The 22,637-nt window shown below is 36.5% G+C and overlaps 1 protein-coding gene across 1 annotated transcript in view; it reads left to right on the top strand.

Annotated features, from left to right (window-relative positions):
• Positions 1-5,036, top strand: part of TMCO5A (transmembrane and coiled-coil domains 5A) — a 21,590-nt gene extending 16,554 nt beyond the window's left edge. Inside the window, exons 7-8 of the mRNA XM_044660034.1 lie at positions 2,043-2,086; positions 4,838-5,036. Of these exons, the coding sequence (XP_044515969.1) occupies positions 2,043-2,086; positions 4,838-5,036 (243 nt within the window). The remainder of the gene's footprint in view (positions 1-2,042; positions 2,087-4,837) is intronic.
• The last annotated feature ends 17,601 nt before the right edge of the window (positions 5,037-22,637 follow it).

The raw sequence follows: 22,637 nt of genomic DNA, 5'->3' as shown, positions 1-22,637 counted from the left end.
GGGGAGGTGGGAGGGGGCACCAACGGGGGAGGGGTTGGAGAGGGAGAGATTGTTCTCCAAAAAAATCATTTGGCCCATCAAATTTTTATCCATGAAAACCAGTCTGGTGTACTGTATAGAGAGCTGCTGACAGCAGAGCCAAGAAGACTTAGATTTGAGTTCTGTTGACCATGATCAAGTGACTTAAGCATACATATACACACATACACCTATGTATATGTTATTTATATATTATATATAAACTGTTTATGTATGCATACATACATATACTTAAATGTATTTCTTGCATCTCCATTGATATGTAAATTCAGTAAAAATGGAGATTGGCTCATTCTTTGTATTTATATTCTCAGTACCTGTCACATAGTAGGTGCTTAATAAAAACTTGATTGATTGATCGATTGGTAATTCTCTTAAATACTATATGTTGTGGAGGAGGAGGAGACTGGTAAAAGAAGCTTCCTCATCAGGAATTCCCCTACCAATTCTTATTCCTTTGTTAGTGAGTCAACATGAGCAATACCAGATTTAACCATTCCAAAAGCCCCCAAACATGACCCAAAAAGTCACCAAAGAACAAATTATTTCTCTGCATTGCAGCCAAAGTAATTACAAACTTAAAAAGTAGTTGGCCAATATGGAAGAAAAGGAGGGCTCCTGGCAAGAAAAACTGTTGTTTAAAATGCACAAGGCAGCTAGGTGACTTAGTGGAATAGAGCACTTGGTCTGGACACTGGAGGTTCTGGGTTCAAAGCTGGTCTCAGATGCTTCCAAGCCACATGGCCCTGGGCAAGTCACTTAACTACCATTGATTAGCCCTCACCACCCTTCTGCCTTGGAATCTATAATACTAGTATTTTAAAGAGTTTTCAATAATAATACTATATAATGCACAGCATAATTCTAATTTATATCCAATGAAATGGTGACTTGTTAGGACTGGGAGAAATGGACCTGTTCTAGAAGAAGAGCTTTAATACAGACCTTTAATGCCGAGGACCAATTATCATCATTCCTGAGTACATAGGATGACAGGAGAGAGGAAGAAGAGATATTAATTTGTTTTTTAAATGAGAAAAATTTGGAAAGTATGGGGAAGAAATATTTTCTCACACTCAAAGAAGTTTTAGGGTCAAGTCTGAGATGTTTCTATTGACTGAAGTGGCTGAGGTTAATGGTCTGAAGTTCTCCCCTAGAAGACATCTCTCCTCTTCCTGGTTGGTCATAGTTCTGTTGGAAAGCAAAATAGAAGGACACAATCCAGGACATCTGTCAGGATATTTGGGTATATATTAGATTTTGAAATGGGCTAGAAAACTTGACCATGAACCATAGACAGGTTCTTATTCTGGATCTTTCATTTCGCTAAATTGTTAAGTTCCTTGAGGACAAGAGATGGTTTTTTTATTTTGCCTTTCCAAATGGCAAGCCTTACATTGCTAGCATTTGAATTGAATGAACGTGTTTGCCCTCATTAGCTTCAATTTCCTCAACTCTATAATTAGCCTCATAATCTACCAGTTATAAGGAAAATGTAATTTCTATGAAAATTTATGGAAGGAAAGCACTATAGAAATCCAAGCTACTACCATCATTATATGTTTCTGGATTGTTGTCATTTCTCTGGGAATAGAGACCCACCATTTAGTTTCCTTTGGGGCTAACATTGGTTGACATAGATTATAAATGTAGTTACTAGAGACAATTTTGGTGGAAGTCTGCTATACCTTGAAAACCAGAAAGGATTCAAGTTCTTCCTCTGACATATTCTAACTGAGCAACCATGGTACCAAGGTACTTAATAAGTAATTAACTCTTGAAGACAATAAATTTCAAAACAACTTCTGGTGTGACTTAGTTGAAAGAGCTTCCTCACTGGAAGTTTCCTACAGCAAAGAAATTACAGGTCTAGAACTTGACCCTCTATCCAAAAAATTAATAGCCATAAAAAACTAATGATGGCCTCCTAGGATTTAGGGGAGGGATAAAAGAATCAGGTCCTTTTTCACCTGCTCACTGGTACCCTTACTTCTTCACCACAGGAAATGGTCTCTGTTGAAAAAAAGAGAAGCCTCTTCTGGTACAAGTAAGTGGAAAACCTTTGTCTTGACTTACTGGAGCTCCAGCCTATCACAGAGGGCCCTTCTAACAAATAAGGCTATCTAGTGGGGGTGATGGAAAGGAGAAAGCCTTGTTAAAAAGTAGCACATAAAGTTAGGAAATGCAAAAGTCAAGTAATCAATGACTAGATCCTAAATTATACCATAGCATTTTGTTTATTCACAGGTTATTAGTGATCTCAGCTTTTTAAAATTAGCAAAAATCTAGATTTTATAAAATCCATTCACTAAATGCTCACACATAGAAGATTCCCAAGGGCTCTCACTAAGAGCTTATTTATTCATACCTTAAGCCAAATTGTAACATACCTAGTTACCTGGTTTCCTAATAGAAGCTATAAGTCAAAAGGGGGAAGAAAGCAGCTAAACCCAAGCCCACTGAGATCAATAAGAAGCAACAACAATAATAATTTCCATTTATGAAGTACTTTGTTCAAACACATTCAACTAGCATTTTTACATATTATTTATGGATACTAAATGCTTTATATACTCATTATCTCATTTTATAGCTAACAATGAGGGGGGGAGAAAATATATTAAAAGTGTGCCATAATAATTCAAAAAGGATAGTTGTCCAGGGCCATGTAGTTGTAGTACATGGATAAATAGCACTCCATATCGCTAGAACTTTTGTGGGGGCAGCACCAAATTACCAACTAGTGTGATCATTGACATTCATTGGATTTGGAGTTAAGTAGGACTTAAAAGATCATGTAGTTGAATCCCTTCATTCTACAGATTAGGAAACTAAGGCCCAGAAAGTTTGTGACTTGCCCAAGGTAATGCATCATTAACAGAGCCTACCTCAAATCCAGATCCCCTTTAGCTTCAAATTTGATGTACTTGCCACTACACCATGAGAATGGGTCACCAAGATGAAGTCAGATGTTGAACAGTATTCTATTTAAGATGGCAAACTATTTGCTGCTAATAATTAGGATTATATAATTGGTTAATAGAAATCCACATCAATGTTTTTCATTGATTACCTAAAGGAATGTTTCAGTTTTCTGCAAAATCAATTTGCAAATAACACTTAACTCTCGAGAAATGATAAGAAAACAATACTATTGAACTTACATAGCTCTGAAGATGACTCCCCAAAATTCCATTAAAAATTTACTCATAGGGGCAGCTGGGTAGCTCAGTGGAGTGAGAGTCAGGCCTAGAGATAGGAGGTCCTAGGTTCAAATCCGGCCTCAGCCACTTCCCAGCTGTGTGACCCTGGGCAAGTCACTTGACCCCCATTGCCCACCCTTACCAATCTTCCACCTATGAGACAATACATCGAAGTACAAGGGTTAAAAAAAATTTACTCATGCTCTCAGTGTCTAGAGCTAGCTGGTATTAAAGATGCTTGAAGAGAATCAATCACTACCTAACTTAACTGTGGTTCATGTCCAAAGCAGATTCCCATCAATAACCAACCCACAGAAGAGTCATTTTAGTATATAAGGCTACAAAAAACTTTTCTTTGCCCAGCTTTTATCTAAGGCTTTTGTTTGCGCAGAGTCTTTTGGGGGAGTACAGGTTGTTGGATGGGTGGGTAGGTAGGGGCTTCCAAGTCCAAAGGGCTGAGTACTACCCTTGAGTACATTGTGGTTATTCTCTGGCACATTGTTCTACATCTTAATGATTCTTTGGTTCTGATGCAGAGGTATGCTGGAATCAGCTCTATAGGTTCATGAGAACCTACTGTTCTATTTTCATTATGAACATTTATAATATCTCAGACATCAGATACAAGGCAAACACTACAAATCAGGGCTTGATATATATATTTTTGTTCACTGTCTAGACTTCAGAAAATGAATATTAATAATATGGAAATAGGTCTTGATCAATGGCACATGTAAAACCCAGTGGAATTGCTTGTTGGCTACGGTGGGGGTTGGAGGTGGGAGGAGGGGAGGAAAAGGACATAAATCATGTAACCATGGGGGGGGGTCATAAATTAATTAAATAAATAAATTGATTTTTTTGAATGCCGTTATTGGCCATATCAAAATGAAAGTAAGAAAATGATTAAGAAAATGTCAATAATGCAGCTCAAAGTGGGCAGCTGGGTGGCTTAGTGGATTGAGAGCGAGGCCCAGAGATGGGAGGTCCTGGGTTCATATCTGGCCCCAGAAACTTCCTAGATGTGTGACCCTGGGCAAGTCACTTGACCCTCTTACCCTCATTGCCTAGCCCTTACAACTCTTTTGCCTTAGAACCAATACGTAGTATTGATTCTAAGGTGGAAGGTGAGGGTTTTAAAAATAACAATAATGCAGATCAAAATTTAAAAGTATGTCATGAGAATGGGGGCAGGAAAGTGATGTAGTAGACTGAGAGTCAGGCCTAGAGACAAAAGAGGTCCTGGGTTCAAATCTGACCTCTGATATTTCCTATGTGACCTTGGGCAAGTCAATTAACCTCCATTACCTAGCCCTGACTGCCCTGGAAAACACTACACAATATTGACTCTATGACAGAAGGTAAAGGTTTAAAGAAAAAATATATGTCTTGGGTCAAAAAAAAATTCTGGAAATCCAGTTGTTCTCTATATACCAGCACATCCCTGAATACCCAGTTTCTGGAGAAAGTACTAATATTAATGTTTAAATGCCTTAACAATAGCCCAAGACAAACACTATGCTTATATTTCAACTCTAGGTAGGATTTACTCCTTGGTATTTGGGAAACTATAACCTGGCACTCTCTCTTTGCAGGACTCTTGGATATCTCTTCTTTACAATCCTATTATTCACCAGGCTACAAGGCTACCTACTTTTCCATATTAACCATGTAAATCCAGATCTAATATTGGACACCCTGCCTAAGATGATGGGCCGGAGCACCTTATATAGGCTGAGGCACTTCCTACTGCCATTTTTTACACTGGAGGCAGAAGAGGTCTTGCCTCACTAATCTCTCTCTATATGTGGTGTACTTGAGTTACTGGAGACAAAGCATGACTAAAGGCTATGATTGAGAAGTGGCCAAATGGAGGGAAGAAGACTTGGAACAAAAAGTTGCTTTCCCAAGGTCTGCTGTCCTGGTGACCTTCCCATCTAAAATTTTCCTTCCATGAGTTCTCTCCCTCAATAAAGAATTTTGACATTAAATTCTGGAGATTGTAGATATACAATGTGAAGAGCCAAAACCTTGGGGAAAGTTGGGGGAGGAGACCCAGGTATTTGGAAATGACTACCAAATAGAGCATGTCAATAATAACCTGATATTCTCTTTGCAGAGTTCTTCTGTCTCTTTTTTTAATAAAACTCTTGCCTTCCATCTTAGAATCAATACTGGTATATTGGTTCCTAGGCCGAAGAATAAGTAAGGGCTAGGCAGTGGGGGTTAAGTGACTTGCCCAGGGTCACACAGCTATGATGTATCTGTGGGGTTTAAGACTTTGGAAACATATATAGATTTATTTGCAAAGTGGATACAAAATGACCTTGGAAGATGCAAACCACTAGAATCTGAAGAAACCAGGAGAAACCTCATGCAGAAAATGGTTACTTGATCTAAATCTTGAAAGAAACTAGCAATTCTAAAAGGAGAGGTGAGGATAGATAGCATTCCAGGAAAAGGAAGTTCAAAAGCACAAAGAAAAAAACAATTCCTTAAAAATTAGAATTGGCTTCCAGATTAAGATGGTGGCAGAGTAAAAAGCAGCTGCTTAACCTCTCCTAACTGAAACATATAGGACTCCTCAAGGGGACATAAAAACAAATCCAGATGAATGAAGGAACCCCACAACAGGGCACAGCATTGAAAATACGTGGGATCAGAGCATTTCCATGTTAAAAGGGGGTGAAATAGCTCTCACTAAAACGCAAGCTAAGCAACCCTCTCCTCCCCCACACCACCTACAAAGCCAAAGCCAGCACACAAGAGCTAGAGCAAGTTTGGGGCATCCATTAAGTCCTTGACAGCTACCTGGGGTCACCAGGGCCTATTCCTGAGAGCAGTAAGATTTCAGACCCCAAGAGGCTAAAGAACGTGCGGACTTTGAACACAGACCCTGAGTGCAGGCGTGGTCACAGTTGCAGATGCAGATCCTGAGCTCAGGAGCCGACCATGGGTGGGGTCCCAGTGCAGAGGGGATGCTCGACTGTGGAAGCAGCACCCTAAGACTGTTAAAGGAGTTTCGGACAGAGGAACAAGCAAGGAGGACCACCAGGAGGCTTGACCCTGAGAACAACTAGACCTGAGACTCAGGAGCCCAAAGAGCGCAGACAGACCCTGGGTGTGAGGATAAAGCTGAGAGGGTGCTGGGCTAACGATGGCAAGCCAGAGACAAGAACCCCAGAAGAGAAAGATCAAGAAAGAAATCTTTAACACTCAACAACTTTTACACAGAAAAAATCCAGACAACAGAGCAAATAGCAGAAGAGAACAAACAAGTAATCATATCCAAACCTTCCCAAAAAAATGAAAACTGGTCACAAACTCTTGAAGAGTTCAAATCTGAGATTATGAGAAAGATGGAATGGATCTGGCAAGAAAACAGTTTAAAAGGCAGAATTTCATTCACAATTAGAAAGTGAGGCTCAGAAATCAAATGAATTGATAAGCAAATTGAAGACCAGAAATGACTAGCTGGAAGCCTTAAAGAACCCAACAGACCAGATTCAAAAGGAAAACCAAAAGATTATAACTGAAAACCAGTCTCTAAAGGCTAGAATTGGGCGAATAGAAAAAGATGCCCCCAAATCAAAAGAATTAATAAGCAAATTGGAGAACAAAATCAAACAGCTGGAAAATAGGATAGACCAAATCGAAAAGGAAAATGTTATGTAGAGATGGATGTATCTTTGCAGGGATTCCATGCATCCATCTCTACATAACAACAATCAAAAGAATATAGCAGAAAACTTTGTCTCTTTCTGGCTTCTTGTAAAATTTTTTCTTTTACTTGGAACAAGCAAGGAGGACCACCAGGAGGCTTGACCATAGGAGGAGTCTCTAAAGACAAGAATTGGGCAAGTAGAAGCCAATGATCTCTCAAGATAACAAGAACAAATAAAGCAAAGCCAAAAGACTGATAAAATAGAAGGAAACATGAAATATCTCGCTGAGAAATTGACAGATCAAGAAAACAGGTCTAGAAGAGATAATTTGAGAATCATTGGTCTTCCTGAAAAAGCAGAAATTAATAGAAATTTGGACTCCATACTAAAGGAAATTATTCAGTAAAACTGCCTTGAAGTTCTACAACAAGAGGGCAATACGGACATTGAAAGGATCCATAGATCGCCCTCTATACTAGACCCTGAAAAGACAACCCCCAGGAACATAATAGCCAAATTCAAGAGCTTCCAAGTAAAAGAAAAAATTTTACAAGAAGCCAGAAAGAGACAAATCAGATATCAAGGAGCACCAATTAGGAACCGACAGGATCTGGCAGAGCCTCCACATTACAAGACCACAAGGCTTGGAATATGATATTCAGAAAGGCAAGAGAACTGGGTCTACAACCAAGGATCACCTACCCATCAAAATTGACTATATACTTCCAGGGGGAAAGTATGGGAATTCAACAAAATAGAAGATTTCCAAGTATTTGCACAGAAAAGACCAGGACTAAATGGAAAGTTCAATATCCAACCACAAAAACCAAAAGAAGCATGAAAAGGTAAATAAGAAACAGAGGGGAAAGAAAGAAAACTCTTATTTTTAAATTTGCCTCTTTTAAGGGCTTTAATAAGATCTAATTATTTGTATTCCTATATGGAGAAATGTTATGTGTAATTCTCTGTAGTGAACTCTATTCACTATTATAGTATCCACTATTATAGTAATTAAAAGAATTATTCACAGGGAGAGGTTGGAGTACTAAATGGTCTAAGATGATAAGGGGGTGGGTGAGAAAGAGGGGGGGTGAATAGCAGAGGACACCAAGAGAAACTTGAATGAATAAGAAAAATAGGATATTCTATTACTCACAAAGAGGGCATGGGAAAGGGAGAGGATGAATACTATTATAAAAAAGAGAGGAAGAGAGCATTAAGAGGTAATATTTAAACCTTACTCTCAGTGTAATTAACTCTGAGAGGGAAGAGTAGCTCTATCCATTGAGATAAAGAACTCTATCTAACCCTACTGAGAAAGTCAGAAGGGATAAACCAAGGGGAGCAGGGGAGTGGGGAGGTCAAAAAAGGGAGGGGAGGAGAAGGGAGAGGGAATTCATTAGGCCTTAAAAATAAAAAGAGGGGAATAACAAGGGGGGGGTAAGAAAGGGTAGTAAATCAAGGGAGAGGACAAGGGTTACTGGTTTAAAACAAATCACTGGTTTAAAAGGAAATAGCCTAAGAAGAAGGGGTAGAACTAAGAGAGGATACAAAAATGTTGGGGAATACACAACTGATAATTATAACTCTGAATGTGAATGGGATGATTGATTACACTAAATTAAAAAGCTTTTGTACAAACAAAAATAATGCAACCAAAATCAGAAGGGAAACAACAAATTGGCAAAAAATCTTTATAACAAAAAACTCTGACAGGGGTCTAATTACTCAAATATACAAGGAGTTAAATCAATTGTATAAAAAATCAAGCTATTCCCCAATCGATAAATGGGCAATGGACATGAATAGGCAATTTTCAGATAAAGAAATCAAAACTATCAATAAGTACATGAGAAAGTACTCTAAATCTCTAATAATTAGAGAAATGCAAATCAAAACAACTCTGAGGTATCACCTCACACCTGGAAGATTGGCTAAAATGATAGAAGGGGAGAGTAATGAATGTTGGAGGGGATGTGGCAAAATTGGGACATTAATACATTGCTGGTGGAGTTGTGAACTGATCCAACCATTCTGGATGGCAATTTGGAACTACGCTCAAAGGGCTATAAAAGAAGGCCTGCCCTTTGATCCAGCCATACCATTGTTGGGTCTGTACCCCAAAGAGATCATAGATAAACAGTCTTGTACAAAAATATTTATAGCCACGCTTTTTGTGGTGGCAAAAAACTGGAAAACGAGGATATGCCCTTCTATTGGGGAGTGGTTGAACAAACTGTGGTATATGCTGGTGATGGAATATTATTGCGCTAAAAGGAATAATAAACTGGAGGAATTCCATGTGAACTGAAAAGACCTCTAAGAATTGATGCAGAGTGAAAGGAGCAGAGCCAAAAGAACATTGTACACAGACCAATACACTGTGGTAAAATAGAATGTAATGGACTTCTGTACTAGCAGCAATGCAATGATCCATAACAATTCTGAGGGATTTATGGAAAAGAACGCTACCCACATTCAGAGGAAGAACTACAGGAGAGGAAACACAGAAGAAAAGCAACTGCTTGAACACATGGGTTGAGGCAGACATGATTGGGGATAAAGACCCAAAACTACCACACCAATGCAACTATCAAAAATTTGGGAAAAAGTCTTGATCGCTGACACATGTTAAAACCAGGGTAAATGCTCATCAGCTATTGGGGGGGGGGGGGTGAAGGGGAAAGTAAGAACATGAGTCATGTAACCATGATAACTTTTCTAAAAAATAAAAATTATTTTAAAAAAATTAGAATTGGTCAAATCAAACCTAATAAGTAAATGAAATATCAAGAAACAAAGACCCCCCCCAAAAAAAATCAAAAGGATGAAAAAATAGAAGAAATATGAACTATCTCCTTGAAAAAGACAACTCACCTAGAAAATAGATCCAGGAGAGGCAATCTAAGAATTATTAGACTATCAGAAAGTCATGATTTTTTTAAAAGCCTAGAAATCATGTTACAAGCAATTATCAGAAAACTATTGGCATTCTTAAATAATAAAATAATTAATTACTTAATTGAAATAATTACAAATTAAATGAATAATTGAATAAAATAGAAATTAAAAGAATCTGCCAATCAGCTCCTGAAATAAATCCCCAAATGACAACTTCCAGAAATATTATAGTCAAATTCAAGAGTTCCCAGGCTAAGGAGAAAATACTGCAAGCAGTCATAAAGAAACAATTCAAATATCATACAGTCCCAGTCAGGATTATATAAGATATAGCAGCTTCTATATTAAAGTATCAGAAGGCTAAGAATATGATATTCCAGAAAGTGAGGTAACTAGGTTTACAATCAAGAATCACCTACCCAGCAAAAATGAATATATTCTTTCAGGGGAGGAAATGGTCATTTAATAAAAATAGTTTTCCAAACATTCCTCACTAAAAGACCAGACCTTAAACAGAGAGTGCAATGTCCAAATACAAGACACAAGAAAAATTTTAAAAAAATAAATAAGAGAGTGAAAATTTAAGAGATTCAATAAAGTCAGACTTTTTTATTCTAAATGGAAAGATATTTGTAACTCTTAAATTTTTTATCATTATCAATGCAGTTAGTAATAAACATAGATAGAGGATCTGGAAGTAAGCTGATTAGGATCACATGATATAAAAAAAAATCCAGGAGTGAAAAAAAGGATTGAACTGAGAGAAAAGGGAAGGGAGAGATAGAAGGAGTAAATTATCTTTCCTAAAGAGGTATGAAAAAAGCTGTTACAATGGAGGGAGAGGAAGAAAGTGGTGACAGACAATGTTTAAACCTTACTCTCATCCAAACTGGCTCAGAGAAGGAATAATAAACATACTTATTTGGGTATAGAATACTATGTTACCCTATAGAGAAGTAGGACAGGAATAAGACGTGTTGGGTGGAGGGGGGAAGAATAATAGAATGAAGGGGTACATGGGGCTGGTGATTAAAAACCAAACACTTGTGAGGAGCTACAGAGTAAAAGAAGAGAGAAAGAGCAAGATCAAAAGGGAAAAATAAGATGGAGAGTAATACACAGTTGGTAACCATGAACCATGAATGTGAATGGGATGAACTCACTCATAAAATGGAGGTAGATAGCAGACTGGATTAAAAAAAGGATCCTATGATATGTTGTTTACAGTAGACAACATCTGAGGCAGAGAGACACATACAGAGTAAAAATAAAGGGCTAGAGCAGAATCTATTGTGCTTCAGCTGAAATGAAAAAAAGCAAGAGCAGTAATAATGATCTCAGACAAAACTAAAGCAAAAATAGATCTAATTAAAAGAGATTAGGAAAGAAATTATATCTTGATAAAAGGTACTATACACAATGAAGTAATATTATTACTAAACTTATGTGCACCAAATGGTATAGCCTCCAAATTTTTAAAGGAGAAATTAAATGAGTTTCAGGATAAAATAGATAGTAAAACTACAGTAGTGGAGGAACTTAACCTTCCCCTCTCAGAATTAGATAGACAAGAAAGACAAGAAAGAAGCAAAGAAAATGAATAAAATTTCAGAAAAATTAGATTTAACAGATCTCTGTAGAAAATTGAATGGGGATAAAAAGAAATATGCCTTCTATTCAATAGTATATGACACGTATGCAAAATTGACCATGTCCTAACGCATAAAAATTTCACAATCAAATGTAGAAAAGCAGAAATAATACGTTTTTCATATCAGAAAACAATAAAAATTACCATTAGAGTTCATGGAAAGACAAATTAAAAATTAATTGCAAACTAAATAATCTAATTCTAAAAGGGAGTCAAAGAACAAATTATAGAAAGTCAATAATTTCATTTAAGAGAATGACACTGAAGAAATAAAATACAACCAAACCAGAACTTAGGGGGAAATTTATATCTCTGAACAATTACAGAAATAAAATAGAGAAAAAGCAGATCAATAAATTAGACATGCAACAACAACAGGAAAAAAACCTAGAAAAAGAACAAATTAAAAATATCCAATTAAGAATTAAGTTGGAAATCCTAAAAATCAAAGGAGAAATTAATAAAATTTAAAGTATGAAAACTATTGAACTAATAAATAAGACTAGGAGTTGATTTTATGAAAAAGACAAGATAGCTAGAGCATTGGTTAATTTGACTTAAAAAAGGAAAAGATCAAATTACCAGTTTCAAAAATGAAAAGGGTCAAGAATATTAAAGGAATTAATGGGAAAGTATAAAGGAAGGTGGTCTAGCAGTACCAAGTCTTGAACTATATTATAAATCAGTAATCATCAAAACAGTCTGGTACTGGCTAAGAAATAGAATGGTAGATCAATGGAATAAATTAGATACAAAATATATTGAGCTAAGTGACCTTAGCAATCTAGTGTTTGATAAACCCAAAGATTCCAGCTTTGGGGATAAGAATTCACTATTTAATCAAAACTGCTGGGAAAACTATAAAAACAGTATGGCAAAAACTAAGTATAGACCAGTATCTCACACTTTCTACCAAAATCAGGTCAAAATACATATATAATCATTATTTATCCTTTTTCTGATTCTACAGCAAATACCTGAGCCTATAGGACTGTGATTAAATGCCTTTCTGTCTGATTCTACTATAAGGGAATATGAAAGCCATTTTCGTGCTAAAAAAGAAAACACATGGTCAGAGACTTGACTGACTAAGATCTGCATAATTGCAGAAGTTCTATGCCAATACTTTAGGGCTTGGAAATTGGGGTTTGAGTCCTGGAGTTCCAGTCTTTTCTAAAACTTTAGAGGACGTGGGTCCCCTCGACTTAGATTCCTAGAAAGCACCTAAGTTTGGTTATTTATTTTGGCTCAGTTCCCTAAAAAAAGCTGATGATAAAGTCAGATCAGAGAGAGACATTTTCCTTAAGTCCTGGCCCTGAATGGGTAATTGCAATCTGCTGAATTCACTTTAATTAGACCTTCATTCAAAGGTCTAAGTTTATTTTCCCCAGATTTTTGCACATTTTACATTTCATTCACAAGTTAATTTTTCTTCTTTTTTCTTGAATTTTATTCTTTGTATTTTGCCATCCTTAGCTGACCTGAGGTACCCTGTTTTAGAAAAAAGGTGTGTTTAAGATTTACCTCACGGGGATATCTGTTAAGTTTTTAAAATTTGATAATGTAAAAATATATGTATATTTAACTCTTTTAGGAGTAATTTCACGAGGAATTGTATAAATCTTAGAAGAAAATGTATGTTTTGTAATCTATAATGTAAAGTTTAAATTCTTTTGAGAATAATTTCAGGATAAGGATCTTGCCATCTCCCCAGAATCCAGACAATGAACCTGTTTGGTGAAGACACCATGAAGATGTCTGAAAAGCCTTCACTGTACCATGAAGACCAAATTTTGAACTTTGGAGTGCAGTTGATTGAACTATGGGGAGTTGAAATTGAGTTGTATAATTTGTTCTAATTGTACACTGTTATACCAATAGGGGACTTCCCCCAAATTGGTTTTTTGTCAATGCGGCTAATTTTAACCATTTGTTCACCTATTTCTTTTATCCCCCAAATTCCTAAATTTTAGAAGTTGTCTATTTTTACAGGTCCAGCGAAGAAAAAGGACTAACCTTTTTTTTTTTTTGTCGGACCTCACGGGGAATTATAAAAGTGAAATTTGGGAGATGCCATCTTTAAGTATATATATATGTATTTTCTATGGACATTATCAAACTACATTTCCCGTGGTCCAATGGGTTTCCGGTTCCGGTTCTTTGGGCGTGGGGACACCTACGTCTCCACGCAGGGAAGAGTTTACAATCTCCTGGGTTAGGAGGAAGTGGCCTCTTTTACTAGCAGGCTCGGGGAGAGATGAGAGGTAACAAAATGGAGGTGGCAATTTTGAATTCTTACAAGCGCGTGGTCTAATGAATTTATCTATCAGCATGGCTTTAATTAGAATACTAATTTATATTATTATAGCAGCCTTTATTATTTTTTATATTTATACTAAATAAATTTAAAAGGTTTTATTAAAAAAAATACAATGTAATCAATATTATGAAGGAAACTGCAAACTGGGAAATAATTATAACAAGTTTCTCTGATAAAGGTTGTAATTCTCTAATCTATTCAGAACTAAGTCAAATTTATAAGAATACAAGCCATTCCCCAGTTGACAAATAGTCAAAGGATTCAAACAAGCAGTTTTCAGATGAAGAAATAAAAGCTTTCAATAATCATATTAAAAATGTTCTGAATCAGTCTTGATTAGAGAAATACCAATTAAAAGGTACTACCTCATATCTCTCAGATTAGCCAATGACAGTAAAGTGAAAAATGTTGGAGGGGATGTGGCAAAATTGGGACATTAATGTATTGTTGGTGGAGTTGTGAACTGATAGAACCATTCTGGAGAGCAATTTGGAACTATGCCCAACAGGCAATAAAATTTGACCTTTGATCCAGTTATACCACCACTAGGTTTGTATCCCAAAGAGATCAAAAAAATGGAAAAGGACCTATTTATACAAAATGTTTATTGCAGCTCTTTTTTATAGTGGGAAAGTATTAGAAATTGAGGGGATATCTATTAGTTGGAAGATGGCTGAAAAAACATGGTATAGGATGGTGATGGGATACTATTGTGATATAAGAAATGATGGACAAAATAATTTCAGGAAAAATTGGAAAGATCTATATGAACTGATGGATGCAGAGTGAAAAGCAGAACTAGGAGAACATTGTACACAGTAATAGCAATTTTGTATGATGATCATTTGTGAAAGGCTTAAGAACTCCCAGCAATTCAATAATCCAGAACAATTCTGAAAGACTTATAACAAAGAATGCTATTCAGCTCCAGAGAAAGAATTGTTGGACTCAGAATGCAGAATGCCTACTATTTTGAACTTTAGTATATTTGTGTTTTTATTTCAGGGTTTTGGTTTTATATGAGTATTCTCTTACAATAATGACCAATATGGAAATATGTTTTGCATGATAATACTTGTATAGCCCAATCAAATTGCTTACCATCTCTGAAAGAGGGAAGGGAAGGAAAGAGACAACTTAGATCTTATAACTTCTGAAAACATATGCTGAAAATTATTATTACATGTAGTTGGGAAAACAAAATATCTTTTTAAAAAGAAAAGAAAAATTATAGGCAGAAAAATACATAAAATAAAAAATTTTATTATGTGCTAAATCTGCACCATTTTCCCAAGCAACCTAAAGTTTCATAGCAATTCCACCAATCATACTCATTCTTGCTCTGAGAAGCATTAGTGTGAATCATTACATTGTTTTGTACCAAACATAAGCTCTCCATCAGTCTTTGTCCAGATTTCTCACTGTAACAAGTCATGTCCACATCAGAGCAATGCTTCTCTTTGTTTTGCTAATGCTATTTAGTTAATAATGGCCCCAAAGTACAAGAGTAGTGATGCTGATAGCTCTATAAGCCTAAGAAAAGTCGTAAAATGCTTAGGCATCTTTGAATGGCATACTTATTAAATTAGGAGGGTTACTATTAATTGTAGTTTTCAACTTGCCCAAAGGGTCTTGCAATGAATTGGTTATATAAAATGAGGTCCTCTTGTAATAGAGAAATTCAAAAAAGGGAGGGTTTAGGGAAAAGGAGAATGAGTTGTGTTTGGGATATGTTCAATTGAAGGTTCCTAAGTACCTTCAAATCAAAATGTCTAATAGGCAATTGAGGATGAGGGATCGGTGGGTGGGAGCATGATTAAAGCTGGCTATGGGATTTATATGCAGAGAGGTGATCACTGAAACTCAGGGGAGCCGATGGGCAAAATGAATAAGGGTGGAAAGAAAAGGAAGGCCTAGGACAGCACAACCACAGTTAAACAGAGATGGCATGGATCTATTGACAAAGGCGGAGGAGGGGAAATCATGCAGGTAGAAAGAGATTCAAAAGAAAGAGAACCAGGAAGAAGAACATGTTTGGGTAGAGACTGAAGAACCCTGGGAGAGGACTAAAATATAACAAACCTGGTCTAAAGGAAGAGTGGTAAAGTAGTCATTATTTCACATTATTTCATATTCTTTCACAAAATTATTTTGCATATTCACATTATTTCACAAAAAAAAAACAACAGGAGAATGGGTTCATCATAATTAACAGGTCTTGTAACTATATCAGTGGAGACTCTTTTATCTCTATTATCCCTACATTAATATCATTAGATGGGTGGGCATTAGCACCCAGACACACTAGACTTAGCAGCACCAGTGGGACCCCAAACCTAGAGGCAGGGGATGGGACGTGACATAAACCAGATTCCCATTGAATACTCTCTTTCCATTCAACTAAAACTCATTCACAGATATAGAACTGATGAAAACTGGAAGGGGTTTTAAAGGACATCTAGTCTAACCCTTTCCTTTTAAAGACTGCCATGGGAATTTAAATGACTAACCCAGGGTCCCACAGGTAGTAACGTATAAGAGGAAGAATATGAAGTCATCTCCTGTGACTATAAAGCCCATGCCTTTTCCAGTATGCCAACACTGTCTCCTCAATGCAAAAGTCCCTGGGATTTCCCCACCTGGACCGCTTGAGCTTCATATCCCTAAATGCCCTAACACCTTCACACTGACTCACGGCCATACTCAGTTCTCTGTTTCTCACTCTCAATAACACTCCCATTCTTTAAAGCCCTCAATACTTCTCTTTTCATGAGTTCTGTCACAAGAACATCCTGATGCTTTTAAAAATATTCCTCAGGGTATAATTAAAATTTTTGAGCAGCTGTTTCTTTCCATGAACAGCTGTCTGCCTTTCTAGTCCAATGTCCCCAGAGTCAAACACCTTGGTCTTTCCTTTTGTGCTGAATCAAAATGGGGGGAAGGATGGGAAAGGACCCATCCAGTTTCCTCCTATGTTCCTTTCAACTTTTGTCATTGGTTGACTGAACTGCCCCTCACCAGCAAGAGACAGTGTAACAACCAATTAAAGCAATTGCTGTTTGGTCTGGAGTGGGCTGACAGCTCTGTTGACAAGATGGTGGTGATGATAGGAAGAGGGAAATGGAGATAATTTCGTATTTGAATGTACCCCCATCACTCTTTTGGGGACTCAGGCAATATAAAATTCTTGTATATGGCACTCATTGAACTACAGGAAAATTGCTGTTCAAAATGCAAAGAGATATAAATTTCCATACATTTGTTCCATAAAAAAGTATGTGTCCAACACTAAATAATAACTCTAGTCCAACCATCAATAATATGGAATTAGGTCTTAATGAATGATACATGTAAAACCCAGTGGAATTGTGTGGCAGCTAAGGGGGGTTAGGGAGGTTTGGGGAGAGGGAAAGAACATGAAACATGTAACTATGGGAAAATATTCAAAAGAAAAATAAAAAAATAAAGTACATATTCTTTAAGGGCAAAAATAAATGAATGAATGAATGAATGAATGAATGAATAGATAAGTATGGTTATATTTATATAAAAAAAGTATGAGTCCAAGACTTAAGTGAAATTAAGCAAAGCATTTCCCAGTCAATTGAAACTGGGCTTTTCTGCAGTTAAAACTACTATTCTAACTTTCTATTAATCATTTTGATAATAAAAGATTTATGTAGCACATTAAGATTTGCAAAGCAGTTTACATGTCTTATCTGACAACACTGTGCTGTTCGTGCTCTACTTTACAGATGATTTTTACATTTTTACAGATGTAGAACTTGAGGTGAAGAAAGATTTACTGACTTGGCCAAGGTCACATGACTAAAAAAAGGATCTCAAGTAGGATTCAAACTCAGGCCTTCTTGGCTCCAAATCCAGCATGCTATGCACTGCATAATCAATTGATTTTTTTAAAGAGCCCTTGCATATATGCATCTATTGTACAACGGTGATGGTGTTCATAATCATGCCTCATGAACAATTAAGTAGCTTCAGACACTTGCTGTAGGTGCTTTTAATTCTCTTTTTTTATGTAATAATATTCTAATTGATTTGAAAAGCAGTAATCCATGTATATTGTATCTCTATTAACCAGGAAATCGAAAAAAAAATATTCTCTAACCATACTGGATAACAGGCAATTAATTGACTGCTTCCTTTGGGCTTAGTTATCAGAGGATTTGGGACTTGATTATCAACAGTGGGTGTATTTGCCATGGGTAGATCACAGTTCAGAGGCTAGCTTTAAACATGAAAGTCAAAAGAGAAAATAAAACAGAAGCAGTCCCAAGCTCTGAAGACAGCCTGAAATAATTTGTCTGTGATACCATTGACTCACCATTCAATGAGAGTGAGGTTTTAAAGTCTCTGGTTGTCGTGTTAAGCCTATTCTGATCCATCTACATCCTCTTTATCTATAACCCTTTCAATTCAGCAAGAATTTAGTAAGTACCAGTGTTGTGTGCCAGTCATTGGGGTCGTTGAGGAAATTTTGATAAATTGGTGGTGGTGGTGATAAATCATTTTTCAGTCATAGCTGCCTCTTCATGAACCCATTTAGGATTTTCTTGGCAGAGATACTAGAGTGATTTTTCATTTTTTTCTCCAGTTCGTTTTATAGATGAGGAAACTGAGGCAACATGGTTAAGTGACTTGCCTGGGGTCACTAAGCTAGTACATGTTTGAGGCCAAATTTGAACTCAGGAAAATGAGTCTTCCTGACTCTAGGCCTGACACTCTATCTACTGTGTTACCTAGCTGGGGAGAGGAAGGGAAGGAGTGACAGAGAGTGAGTGAGAGAAAGGGAAAATGAGAGAGAAAGAGGAGAGAAAGAAAGAGAGGAGGGAGAAGAGAGACAGACAGACAGACAGACAGACAGACATATACTCACTATATGGGAAAAGAGATAAATTGAGAGGAAGGAGAATTATGATTTCATTGGTTTAGTTAATTCCTAAAAAGAAAAGACCCTTTAACAGAGAAGACAGGTATCTGTTCTGAAACTTAAGAGTCTTAGGAAATTACATAGGGCATTTGAAAGACAAAATATCTTGCCCTAATTACCCAGTTGAAGCTTTCAGAGGTAGGACTTGAATTCAAGTCTTCCTATATATAAAGCCAGTTTCCTACCCACTCTGACATGCTAAGAAGAGAAAACAAAAATAAAATGTATCAGTCCTTTTAGTAAAACTTGGACTGACTGCCTTGAAAGAGAGCCCAAGTCACTAAAGACTCTGGAAGTTGTATTTCCCAGTACAGAAAGAGAGGAAGCTAACAGACGAAGAGGACTCTGGGGTGGAATTTCTAAGGACCACTAGAGGGATAGTAAAAAGGACACTCAGAGGGGAAAGAAAGATTTGACTAGGTTTCTGATCCATGTATTGGGAGGAAAAAAGTCCCATCACCTCCTTCCTCTCTAAATGTACTCTTTCCTCTCTTTCAAGATATCTTTAATAATTCTCAGTGTAGGTGTTGAAAAGATGGTGAACTCTATATATTTCTTATCAGAATGTCTTTAAATGCATTAATTATTTTGAAATACAGATAACCAATTTTGTGAGTTCAAATTATTTCATTTTACCTATGAGAAAACAGTTGCTGCTTTATTAGGTAAAGTGAATTAACTGTCCATGGTTTCACAGCAAAATCAAGCCAAGGATCCAGTGACTCCTTTATCCATTTTTTCCCTATAATCATGCTAAAGAAATCCACAATAAATTAATGGTTCAGTTTATTCTATTCTTTTCAACAAAAATGTTGCCAGGGGGCAGCTAGGTGGCTCAGTTGATTGAGACCCAGACCTAGAGAAAGGAGATCCTGGGTTCAACTGTAGCCTTAAACATTTCCTAGCTGTGTGACTCTGGGCAAATCACTTAACCCCTGCTGCCTAATCCTTACCACTCTTCTTCCTTGGAAATAATACACCATTTTGATTCTAAGAAGGAATGTAAGGATGTAAAAAAATAATAATGATATTGTTCAGTCATTTTTCCCAGGGTCCCTTTCTTTGAGACTCAATCTGGAGTTTTCTTAGCAAAAATACTGCTGTGGTTTTCATTTCCTTTTACAAACTCATTTTACTAATGAGGAAACTGAAGCAAACAAGATTAAGTGACTTAGAGTCAGATAGCTTGAAAGACAATGATAATAGTAGACATTTAATGTAGCACTTCAGAGTTTGTAAAGCACTTCATATATAACATCTTGTTTAGGCCTCATGATAGTTCTTTAAGGTAAGTATCAGGGATTCCTGTCCCCATTTCACAGGTGATGAAATTGAGTTTCAGAGATGTTAAGTGATTTGCATTTCATCACACAGGTAGCAAGTGTAAGAAATGTTAGGTAAGCCTCCATTCCTTACTCCAAACTCTGCATTTCATCCATCCCTCATCCTCAGAAAATAGTTCATTTAGCTAGTACTTGCTTCCACCATCTTCACAATCCCCTCCGAGACCCGTGGCAACAAAGGCAAAGCAACACTTTGGAACTCCTTAATTAGATCTCAGTAATGTAGAATCTGTGATAATCCAGAAGGGGCTAGGCTGAAGTTTACCCTTGCTCTATCTTACCAAGCAAGTTAACAGTGTAAATAATATTTCAAGTAGAATATTTACCTAATTAAGAGAACAATGTTCCTAGTACTTCAGAGGCACATATTTGCATATAGAGAATGAAATCATAATGTCAGGAAAGGTTAATACTACTTAAACTGCAGCTTATTATGTCATTCTTATCAATTACTTAAAGTAGGACTTCTAATTAACTATCCTTTCTCTTCTTCAAATTGTTTTACATATTTGAAACTGTTTTTCTTTTAAAAATATTCAGTCATTCAGACTTCATACTAATTCAGATTTATTTTCCTACTAGTTGGTCCAAATTAGTGACACTAGAGGAAATGTGATTGTCTAAAAAGAATAATGCACTTCAAGTCAGAAGACCCAATTTAAATGCCAATCTGCCATTTTCAGCTGAATGATCTTAGAAAAGTCATTTGACCTTTGTGAGCCTCAATTCTCTATTAGACAAAATGGAGCCAATAACATTTGCATCATTCACCCACAGAAGGCTTTGGCTTTGAAAACCAGTATTTAAAGTACTTTATAAACCTGAAATCACTGCATCAATATAAACAATTATTATTATTTGTATCTGGTAGGATATTCCAGTTCTATTCTTTGCTTTTTAATGGATTCAAGCAACTTGACCTCCCTGTCTCAGTTTCCTTGTTCATTAGAAGAAAGGATATTCCCCATCTTCATCAATTCATCATCATCATCATCATCAACATCAACATCAACATCAAAGGAGAATAAGAGAGAGCTAGATGAGATCTCTATCCATGTCTACTCTCATCTGTGCTCCTGGAAATAATTGCCCCCCATCACACTCACACTCACACCTGCACACACACAGAAACACCTACACATACTAATGAAGATGTGGCACTAACCTCTAGCTAGATACATTTCTATCAATTATATAGTTGCTATGTCCAAAGGGCTACATATAAAACTATTCATCTCCTTTGATTCTGTAATACCGCACTACTGGACCTGAATATCAGAGATCATAAAAAAGAGGAAAAGACTAACTTATACAAAAATATTTATAGCAGCTTTTTTTGTGTTGGCAAAAGTTCATCAACTGGGGAATGGATGAACAAACTGTGGTATATGTTGGTGATGGAATACTATTGTGTCATGGGAAATGATAAGCAAGATGATTTCAGAAAAAGCTGGAAAGAGTTGTATGAACTGATGCAGTCAAAAAAGCAGAATTGAGAGACCATTGTACAGAGTAACAGCAATATTATATGATGATCAGCTGTGAAAGAGCTGGCTACTCTCAGCAATACAATGATCTAGGACAATCCCCACAGACTCCTGACAAAGAATGCTGTCCACCTCCAGAGAAACATAGCTGCTGGAGTGAGATGCAGATGAAAGCATACTATCTTCCACAGTAGTTTGAGTTTTTATTTGGGGGGTTTTGTTTTATATGAGTATTCTCTTACAACAATGACCAATATGGAAGTATGTTTTGCATTACAATGCATGTATAACCCAGATCAAATTGCTTACTATATCTGAGAGTGGAATGGGGACAATTTGGAACTTACAGTTTCAGCCTAAGAAGATTAGGTAAGCCTTTTGCAAGAACAATGATTGGTAATGATTTACAAGATGGAAACAATGGATATAGACTGCCTTAATGGCTCTAAGCAATGTTTTCTATAGGCTAATAAATCACATGTCAGCATATTCAGTGTATGACCCAATACTATATGTTCTTCTCATAGAATTCTTGTATTATTATTTTCTTGGTGGACATCTAGTATTTGGGTAGAGGGAAAGTTTGCTTTTCCCATGCTGGGGCGCAGACTATGTGCTTTGTGATTTCCAGCTGATGTCTCTGATTTTATTGGAGTCTGCTCTCACTGCTGAGGGCTACACATATATTGAAACTTGTTATTACATGTATTGGGGAAAATAAATTATCCTTTTAAAAAATTAAAAAAGTAAAGATCAGGCTTTGCGGATAAGAATTCTGTGGTAAAAATGTTGGCAAAACTGGAAAACAGTCTGACAGAAACTAGCATAGACCAATATCTTTTACCAAGATGAGATCAAAATGGATACATGACCTAAACATAAAGGGAGATATCACAAGCAAATTAGAACAAGGAACATTATTACCTATCAGATTTACAAATAGAAGAGAATAAAGAAGAGATAGAATGCATTGAAATGTAAAATGGATAATTTTGATTTCATTATATTTAAAATATTTTGTAGAAATAAAAGTAATGTTGCCAAGATTAGGAAGAAAGCAGAAATGGGGGGGGGGGA

The sequence above is a fragment of the Gracilinanus agilis genome, chromosome 2, assembly GCF_016433145.1.
Source record: "Gracilinanus agilis isolate LMUSP501 chromosome 2, AgileGrace, whole genome shotgun sequence".
Lineage (NCBI taxonomy): Eukaryota > Metazoa > Chordata > Mammalia > Didelphimorphia > Didelphidae > Gracilinanus > Gracilinanus agilis.
This window is presented reverse-complemented; position numbering and strand designations above follow the sequence as displayed.